The sequence below is a fragment of the Nannospalax galili genome, unplaced genomic scaffold, assembly GCF_000622305.1.
Source record: "Nannospalax galili isolate Female #2095 unplaced genomic scaffold, S.galili_v1.0 scaffold18, whole genome shotgun sequence".
NCBI lineage: Eukaryota > Metazoa > Chordata > Mammalia > Rodentia > Spalacidae > Nannospalax > Nannospalax galili.
In genome coordinates this window covers 571,655-581,829 of record NW_008346548.1, presented here as the reverse complement: position 1 = coordinate 581,829, position 10,175 = coordinate 571,655, and the positions used below count along the sequence as shown (strand labels likewise).

The following is a 10,175-nucleotide window of genomic DNA, read 5'->3' as shown; positions in this document are numbered from 1 at the left end:
TAACAGTTTTAGAAGTCAGAACATATTGAGGAATATAGAGGCTCTGAAATTAGAAAACTCTAGGTTTAAATCTTAGTAATCTATTTTCCAGCTGTGTCTCCTTGAGCAAGCTACTTAATTTTTCTGAGCTCAGTTTACTTAGTGGTAAATTTAAGATAATGATATGGTAGAACATGAATGAAAAATTCAAATGTATATTTAATCAATATATTTAGCTACAAAGTTTTCAAGTATCTATTTTCATAACTGGCTCTCTACAAATAATCCCAGTGATTTAATCTCTGAAGTTACATGTTCCATATGAACCCTATAATATATGCATATTAATATATGTATTCTACTTACTACCATTCAGAGTTACAGAAAAAAACATATATATTTATAAGCAATTTAGGGAATTTTTCAAATCAAATTCTTAGTCTGTGTAATATTTACTTTATTCATTGACTCTAGGCTCTTACCCTACATCTCATATAACTTCACTTTAGATTCTTTATAGAGACTTTTTGCAATTTAGCAAGGATTAAATGGGATAATATTTGTAGATGTGCCAAGCTTATAACACCTTCTCAAGGTCAGGTTTGTTTCTCTGCCACATTAAAAATAAAGAAACCAAGTTATCAACAAACACTTTCCTGGTTAACCCAGAATGTTCCTAAAATTTGACCTGTTATCATCTTTACATTCATGTTACTTTGTTATTTTAATTGAATGACACTTTACACCCACAAGCACATGTACACACCACAAAGCATCATCTCTTGAAATGACTGTACTGACTCTGTTACACTAAAATATCCTTTGTGCTTTGTGTTAAATGTGCCTTATGGGTTCCTCACGTAGCCAAGTTGCCTCATTAACTTCATTTCAATGTGCGAATGCCATGTAAGTGGGAATCTCATGTGGGAATTGAGTGCCAGTGCCAGATGAAGACACTGCTTACCTGTTGATCAGCAGCACATCCCAACAATGTTAGCTGGGTCAAATGTGCATCCCTGGGCTGAGTGTTGTCACCTGGGCTGAGTATGGTCCCTTGGGCTGAGTGTGGTTCCCTTACACATTCTGGGAGACTGGTGGAAATAGTCCTACTTCCTCTCACAGACACACATGCATCCTGAGAACAGCTGAAACCACCTCCAAATCTGACAGTAGACAAAGTCCCAGTTAATGTCAGCATGGCAAGTGAAGAATGGTGAAGTAATTAAAGCATGTTGACACCAGTGACATCATTATTGTTCCAAAAGGATTTTCAAACTGAGAATTGAGAAGACAAAGGAATTGTGACTTAGCATGTGTCCTACTGTTTCTCTGGGGGTGTCTCTCTTACTTTTTGCTTTATGTGTTTGCTGATTTATTTGGTTTGTGTTTGAGAGTTGTTTTGTTTGTCTTTGTCTTTGAGACAGCATCCTACTAAGTTGCTCAGACAGGCCTTAAACTTGCAGCCCTCCTGCTTTAGCCTTCTGAATAGCTAGGTTTATATAGGCTTGTGTCACTGGGCCCAGCATTCTCTTACTTTAAAGTTTCTTAACAACACTGTAGTAAACCCTCCAATTCTTCATATATTGTGTCAAATGCCAGGTCCATTATAAGAGCCCAAAGATATGAGCTGGTATCATTGTTGTGAATATCTAGTGTAGAGTTTTCTATACCTTAAATGTAACTAAGCATCTGTTCCAAGGAAGATGTGAGCTGTGGCTATTCCCAGTAGTCATAGGGAAGACCAGTTATCCCTTTCTAGCACTTAGTGCAGGGAATTCATGAGCAGAGCTCAGGCAGGGGAGCCCAGCCACAGTCTCTGTCCCAGTGTAATATTTGTGGTGTGCCTTCATTATCCTGTTAGATGTGGCTCCTCCAGCCACCTTACTACCTACAAGTCTGTTCCCAAGTTCATCTAAAAGCCCCAAATAAATGGCTTTTCTCTGCCAGTTTCTTTCCTAATCCCTGTCTGAAAAGTAGAGGGAGGAAAGGGCCTCAGATACTGCCAATCTGGACTTCAGGAAGGTTAAATAAGAAAGAACTTTCTGGGCCTAGAGACATGGCTCATTGGTTAACAGCACTGTTGCTCTTACAGAGGCCCTGGGTTCAATTCTCAGCACCCACATGGCAGCTAACAACCATCTGTAACTCCAGTTCAAGGGTGATCCAATCCTTTTCTGGCCTTTGTGGGCATTGTACAACATGGGTGCACTTACATATATACAGATAAAACACATACACATAAAATTTAAAAAAAAAATTTTTAATTCTAAAAAGAAAAAAACTTTCTGGCAAAGCTCTTCATTTAAGGACACGGATTGCCACTGGTAGATAGTGAATTAGGAACCACAGACAGAGCAAAGTTGAACTTCAGCCTTTTTCAACTTGGGGTTGCTCCCATTTCTAAGAAAGGGCCACAGGATCTTGGGTGGCAGAGAGTTCCAGGGCAACAGGGTCTGGCTGACCAGTGTTGCCCAGGCTCCATCAAAGGCCCAGCAGTCCAGTCAAATATCACATCAATGGTCCCTAATAACAAGAGCATGGTGTATGTTGGAGCAAAATGCAAACCTGAAGATCTCCCAAGGAGTAGTCCAACCATTTCATTTCACAAATAAGAAAAATAGCATTTGAATTTCTGTTAAATCAGACAGCTATTGTGCTATTTCAAAAAGAGAATTCTAAAATGAACATGCAATAGCTAGTAATAAGGATTTATGAGACCTTTCAGAGTGGCGGGGAGGACTTAAAGTTAAGGAAATTTTATCAGCTGCCTTGATTTTCCTTTGGAAAAAAATAGAAGAGTGCTATTTATTTGATTTTAGCAATAGAAATCTCATCTGGCTCTCAGAACACTGGAGCCAGGGGGAGCTTAATTCCTTCAAAAGTTAAGAAGAAGAAGAAATGCACACTGATAAAAGAATAGTGGCTCATCCTAAAATCAGACTCATTCGCATCTCCTGTCTTTAGAATGGAGTTGAGGTCAAATCCTTCAACAAGTTTGCAGTTCATCAGTCTTTCAAGCCAGCCTTCTTTTGACCTTCCTATTCACATCACTATCAAATGCTCCCAGACTAGCTCGCAACAGCCTCCAAGACCCATTTATAGAACTATTTTGTTTTTCTTCTTTTTCTTCCTCCTTGTCCATTCCCTTTCCTCTTCCTCCTCCTCATCTTCCTCCTCCTCCTCTTCTTCTTCTTGGTGTGTGTGTGTGTGTGTATGTGTGTGTGTGTGTGTGTGTGTATAATGTGCTTGTGTATGTGTATGTATGCCTATGCATGTCTGTGTGCATGTGTGTAGAGACCAGAATTCAATTCAGGTTCCTTCCTTTATTACTCTTCATCTTATTTTTTTGAAGTAGGGTCTCTTGCTAAACTGGGAACTCACTGATTTAGCTAGACTGTCTGGTCAGTAAGTCCCAAGGATCCCCCTGTTTCCACCTCCAAGTGCTGGGGTTACAGGCACACCTGTCTTTGTACATTGGTGCTGAGGATCAAGACTCAGGTCCTCACACTTGTGCAGCAAGCACTTTGCCCACTGAGCCATCTCCCCAGCCCCTATTTAGTATCTTATGTAACGTAGGAGTTTTGAACATAGTATGTGCTCCATAAAGATTTGTTGATTAAGTAGATGAAGCTTCACCATCATCCTTTCTTTTCCTCATCCTAGAAAATGAGATTAGAGGTTCTCCCTGCCTACCTGGCCTTCCACCAGTATCCTGCAGCCAGTGAGTGCTTCAGTGCCTAGATAAAATGCACATTTGCACATTTTCCTCATTTTTTTTGTTTATATATCCATTCAGTAACTACCATCTTCCCACACAGTACTGTTTTAGTTAACTCATCAAACAAAGGTTCTACATCCTAAGGAAGCCTCAACTGCCCAAACCACCTTTCAGGGACCCAACAGAGAGGCATCCAGAATTGCTGCTGTGTGGGGCCTCCTGCTGCCCTGTTGACCCATGCCCACCCAGGCCCTTCATCAGTCTCTGCTTGCTGTGCAGACACAAGACTACAGAGCATGGGGGGGTTTTAAGAGAGGCTGAAAAACTTGATCAGCTCATGAACAGTAGTTTACTTTGATAGGGGAGGAGGAAAGGGATGACAAAGCAAGTTTGGGAATTGGAAATAAGGGCCATCATGGTCAATGACCCTGAAATAGCTACCTGCCCTCTCCTCCCTCTTTCTTTCTTGCACACAGTTGCAATATTTTTAATGGAAAATAAATTCTTGCACATGATAAAACATTCATAAGGTATAATGAGATACATACAGATTTCTATGTCAGTCTCCCTCCTAACTCAGATTGCCATATCCCATCCCCTGAAGCAAATACTAATATTCTTGAAAGATAATGCTGTAAAAAGTACACTCATGTGTGTGTCTGGCTGGCTGACTGGCTGTCCATTTTTGCATATAGAGAAGCATACTATACCTACTTTTGACTTTAAAATTTTTTAAAATTTGTTTTTATTAAACTTTGTTGTTTCATACAGAATATCGCAAACAATCTGAATCATCTTTATAGCCCATCCCCACCAGTAGCCTCCCATAGCCCCACCACTGGAACCCATATACTTTGTCCTGGGTGTTAAGGCCCACTGTTTGACTGGTTTTTTTCTAAGTAGCTCTTTTATATAAATCAGCTTTCCAGTGCCCAAAGGAGGGGAGGGAGAGAGAAAGAGAGGGAGAGGGAGGGGGAGAGGGAAAGGGAGAGGGAGAGCATGAAAAATAAAATATTTCTTTCCATAATTTCAAAATTCCCTAAACACATTTCCTAAAAGTATTTTATTCTTTCCTGTTCTTAGATCAACTAAAGGAATTAAGCTTAAGACCAGTTTAACAGTCGTGTGTGTGTGTGTGTGTGTGTGTGTGAGAGAGAGAGAGAGAGAGAGAGAGAGAGAGAGAGAGAGAGGCTGTGTGTGGAGAGCACAAATGGAGAACACTCCGTTCACCAAGGCTGGCAGCAAGATGAATCTAGGGAAAGCAACCCTGCCCCCCTCTGGCCCCTTCTCACCAACAAAGCATGCTGACTCCTCCTCACCACAGGCGGCATTGAGATCAGGCCAGCCGGTGACAGCAGGAGAGCTGACTTCAGCTGATCATGCCAACATGACTCCCTAGAGGTTCAGAAGGCCCACCAGCTGCCATCCCATCCCTGTCTCCAACCTCATTGCCCTCAGAACAATAGAAAATGCCAGTTTGGTGACCACTACTAATAGCCCCATGAGCAATTTGTTAAGGGATGCTGACACTGGCTCTGATGAGATGAGATGAGTTTCATCCAATCCCCAGCAGAATGAGAGGATTTGGGAGCAGCCTGCAAGGATTCTGGGCAGCGCTGTCACTGAAATGCCTCGCTGGTCACTGAGCACACTCTCTCTTTTCACTTTAGTTTTCATCTATTTCCCCTTCCCTTCTTCGTAAATATCGTTTCCTATAAATTTCTATTCCAAGTGATACTTTCCCACTTAAGTTCAAAAAGCTCAGAGGTAAACAATAAACAATAATATGTCCACTAAGAACAACATTAATATTTGCCGTTTCTTCTTATTAATTTTCATGGCTACTAAACAAGAAATATTTTTATCCTTTTGTGGGTAACGAAACTGGGCACCCTCAGGTAACATACCAAGGTCATGTAGCTAATCAAATGGCAGGTCTCTGTCCTACAGCTGTCTGCTTACGACCCACCTCAGAAGAAGGGGACAAGGGTCCCCTGTGGCCACTGCCCTCTCCCTGCCATCTCACATGTGAGGCCACATCTTCCAAGGCCAGACCTAGGGTTGGAGAGCTCCCACCCCTTTATGAAAACTGTGCCAGATTTGCCAACCGTTATTGCTGAAAATGTGGGATATGGCATAAATGCACCCTGACCCAGAGGTGGAGGAAGGTAAAAAGTCAAAATTTCAGAAAGAAGATTGGTTTGAGGATCAGACTGGCTCAAAAAAGTATCTGAGCTTCAATCTGCTTATCTAGGAATAGAGACAGTAATGTACCCCACCCCATAATAATCAAGTAAGATAGTATGTATAAAGTCCTTGGCCTGTTGCCAGGTAAATATTAGCTTACTTCCATTTTTCTTTTCAAGGTGGGTCAAGTTTCATGTCTTAACCTGGATACTGGAGGAATATTAACATTGCTACCAAAGCCATAGAAACCCCCTAAGAGAAGTGACAGGGGTACTTCAAGCCATAAATCAAGGACAAGGACTCTTTCAAATTCACGTTCTCCTTACCAGCTCTCTTTCCATTTTGCCCAGTGCTGGAACTCCCTGAAAAAGCAAATGGCTGTCTTCTATTCCACCACCTCCTGCCCCACACCCTGGATTCACAAGAAGCTTACTCCCTTCATCACATCATAGCCATCCTTTTGTGCCTCTGTAACAACAGGCCCTTTCCTGGGGGTGGCATCCTCCTAGGAGTCTCTGCTCATCAGTCCTGTGTCCCTCCCTAGCTTTCCAGGCTGCCTTCCTTTGGGTGACACTGAATATGTTGCATGGAAGGGATCATCTCTGTCTAGCTAGATGGTTTGCTCCTTCAAGGGGAGACATCATGTCTTATTCATCTTTGCAGCCTTAGTCCAGAGCAGTGTCTGGCATATAATCATTGCTAAATTTTGTTGTGAAGCAAACTGTAAGAAACAGAGATAAATTAACCTCCTTTCTTCAGGGCACTGACAACATAGATACCTGAGACTGCATGTCCCCATTCCTACCTTCCACGGCATGTCATGTGGGCCCATGCTCAGTGCTCCCCACTAAGGTCCAACACTTGGCAAATCATGTTACTTTCTCCTCTTCTCTCACCCACAGGGGACCCCAGCATCTGCTCCATCTCCAACCCTGATTTTGTCATCTACTCTTCAGTGGTGTCCTTCTATGTTCCCTTTGGCGTAACTGTTCTCGTCTACGCCAGGATCTACATGGTGCTGAGACAAAGAAGACGGAAACGGATCCTCACTCGACAGAACAGCCAATGTATAAGCATCAGGCCTGGCTTGCCTCAGCAGGTAAGCCCCTGGAGGAAGAAAGAAGACATACCAGCCCCCAGTCTCTAGTCTTGTGTCCATCCACGCTGATGGACTTAACTGTACTTAAGAGACAGATCTGACTCTACCTTCCACTCTGCTGGTACTGTCAGTGCTTTAAATCTAATATTGAGAGTGTATTGAGTCTCCCTATACTTTATTTGGTCAAGATGATAGGACAGTTTCCAAATTGTTCTACTTCCCTTGAGAGCTTCTCACCAGCAGTTCAGATGTCCCACAAGGTTTGATGTTTTGTCTGATTCGATTGACATGGAGACAGGGGCAACATTTCAGTGTGGCAGTTGTACCATGCACTGCTTTCACAAACCATTCTTTTTGGTTCAAATCACTTATTCCAAGAATCATTGGGATCCACTAAAGCCACTAAAGACCAGCTAGTGGCATGGGTCTTTCTAGGCTCTGCAAAGGAAGGTTGGGGCTTTAGCACTGATCCTTCAACTCCTCAAGCTTTAGATTTTACTCACCTTACAACCTAGTGCATAGGGGTTTACCTACCATGGACTCAAAGCATGAATGGATGAATACCAACCACTTATAATCAGTTAGGAAAAGGAACATGAGAAGATTATTCAGCTGCTGCCTTCATGGAGCCTGGAATCTGTGCACAAAAATAAACCTCACTTCCACTGAAAGTCAATGAGCAACTCAGAATCAACTGGGGTGCTTGCCAAATGCTAAGTGAGAACAACCCTAATATGAAGTGCAACGAGAAGAGAAAGACCAGTACTCTCAGGAAAGGGCTTCCTAGAGAGAGGAAGAATTGAGTTTGATCTTGAAGGCAGAACCAATTTGAGTGTTTATACCAATGTCTGATGACCTGAGTAGGGGTCAGGCTCTCACTGCTGAAGTCCCAAAGCATAAGAAGAACAAGGTCCCCATGAAGTAGAAAACCTTGACCTAAGGCTTAGGCTATGAACAGACTGCATTCAAAATATCGTCATGCAACATAATTACATATGACGTGGTACAGTGATATAGTGCTTAGCCCACAACTGGCTGTTTCTCCTTCAATCTGCCCTAGTCTTCCTGTCTACGGCTGCACCCCATTCGGCAGTTTTCAATCAGGGCCAGATTTTCATCAGACGCCACAGGACAAATGGTAAGTAAGCCATGCCTTGGATTATAGGAAAAATTGAATAAGAGACCTTTTCCTAAGGTGCTAACTTGTCTTGATTTCACTCCCACCCCAAAGTGGAATTTTGCACTGACCCCACACATGTATTTGTAATAATCGCAAGATCCCACAGTCTGCATGACGGGCTGCATCAAATGATATTCAGGAATCATGGGACTACTGGGCTAGATACCAATGGCTTGCACCAATGACTTTTAAATATGGTGTGAGGATGTCATCCAGAGCCACCTGCAACAGAGGGAACAGAATGTCAATGAAATAAACATGGAAAGAACCAGAAAAATCAGAGAAAGAAGACTTTCAAGTGTCCTGTTTGCCATTGAATATGTACAAAACCAAAACAAGCTCATGGTTACCCTAAGCCTTGCCTTTCCAATTCAAGTCAGCCCTGGCACCCCTGGCTAGCAAAGTACAGGAAAGAATATAGAGACGCCAGATGTAAGACCATCATTCTTCTCCTTGAACTCCACATTAGGAATTAAACTTCAATAATAATGAGCTGAGTCTTGTCCAATCTCTCTGTAATTAATTAACCACTTTTTACACCTAATGGCATAGCAATTAGAGACTCTTGCTGTAAATGATAGCAGATAGATAAGCAGTTTAAAATCACCATAACAGATCCAAGGTCTGAGGAGGAACCGTGGCCAAAGGAAAAGTATTTACTACAACAGGAGGGCTTGGAGAGCCCAAGAGTGTGGAGAGTTAGGATCTGTCCTGCCATCTGGGAGTGGAGGTCTGCCAGCCAGCCATACAGGAATAAGTGTTTCTCACATCAGTCATGGAGGAAGCGATAAGGATTTGCAGAACAAGCCTAAAAACACCCTCATAGCATGGAATCTTAGAAGAATCGCTTTCCTCCTGTGAGACTCCATTGGTGAAATGGAAACAGCATTTTTCAACTTCATATTTGTTCTCAAGAACTTATCCCCAAGCTCTTAGTTTCAGGAATAATATATTAGAAATTAAATATTGTCATTTTCAGATTGACCGACTTAATCACAAATATGATCTTGATTATAAATTGCCATAATATGCTGGGGCTAGAGAGATAGCTCATTAGTTAAGAGCACATACCACTCCTGCAGAGGACCCATGTTGGGTTCCCACCCCACATCAGGTGGCTCACAACCTCCTATAAGCTTCAGGGGATCCAATGCCCTCTTCTGGCCTCCATGGACCAGACACATACACAGAAACACACATATAGGCATAGTTTAAATTTTTTCAATATTTTAAAGCATAACATATTTATATTATTTATTAGGAAGTCAAATTTTAAAACCCAAGAATTTTTCAAAATCTATTCTCCTAGAATCCCTTTCTGCAGATCAGTTTTTAAACATTACATCGTCTCAGAGAAACTTAACTCCCATCATCCCTTCAATAGTGTATACAAGTGTGCCAGTATTGTGTATCTGGAAAACTGTGTTCCTTGATTGAAGGAGCCAGAAACAAAAGGTTTGAGTGCTGCATTAATACATAGGAAGGAGTTTACTGGAAAGCTTCCCAGGTAGCTCCCAGCTCAACAAGAATCCTAAAGAACGACTCCAGAAGATGTTTATAACTCAAGAGTAATTGGTAAGACAATGGACATTGAACACCACCACTGGTAGATATAGTCTGAAGTGACTCTCCCCTTGTCTAGGCCTGCCTGGGGGATAGGAGAGAGGAAAGCTATGGAGTGAACAGCTGGCTTTCGTGGCTTCGGTGGTGGGCGTTGGGGAATCCCGACTCCTACTGAAGGATGACATGTATCTGATCCTTCAAACATGGGAGGTTCAAATGTTGGACACAAACATATCAACTTTCTTCCCCTGGAAAAATATCAAAAAAAAAAAAAATCAGGTTCCATTTTTCCCAATTTGTTTTCTATCTTATAAACAAAGTTTAGAGACAGTAAATTAACCTACTGAAGGATTATATACTAAGTAAGAAAGGTGTGATACAAATCTTGGGTTTTTTTCTTTTCTCTTTTTTGAATGATTATATTTGAAATTTCAAAACTAAAAAAAAAA

At 41.8% G+C, this 10,175-nt stretch overlaps 2 protein-coding genes across 7 annotated transcripts in view; one reads left to right on the top strand and one right to left on the bottom strand.

Annotated features, from left to right (window-relative positions):
• Positions 1–10,175, top strand: part of Drd3 (dopamine receptor D3) — a 53,361-nt gene that overhangs the window by 40,562 nt on the left and 2,624 nt on the right. For 2 of the 3 annotated variants that reach the window (XM_017800554.1, XM_008842863.1), the window contains exon 4: positions 6,787–6,983. In XM_017800554.1, the coding sequence (XP_017656043.1) occupies positions 6,787–6,983 (197 nt within the window). Of the gene's footprint in view, positions 1–6,786; positions 6,984–8,043; positions 8,122–10,175 lie in introns of all 3 variants that reach the window. The other variant, XM_008842862.1, reaches the window with a different exon arrangement.
• Qtrt2 (queuine tRNA-ribosyltransferase accessory subunit 2) overlaps positions 8,073–10,175 on the bottom strand; it is an 88,514-nt gene continuing 86,411 nt past the window's right edge. Inside the window, exon 11 of one of the 4 annotated variants that reach the window (XM_029568176.1) lies at positions 8,073–8,385. In XM_029568176.1, the coding sequence (XP_029424036.1) occupies positions 8,314–8,385 (72 nt within the window). In that variant the 3' untranslated portion in view covers positions 8,073–8,313. Of the gene's footprint in view, positions 8,386–9,483; positions 9,975–10,175 lie in introns of those variants that run through there. The other 3 variants (XM_029568180.1, XM_029568177.1, XM_029568179.1) reach the window with 3 other exon arrangements.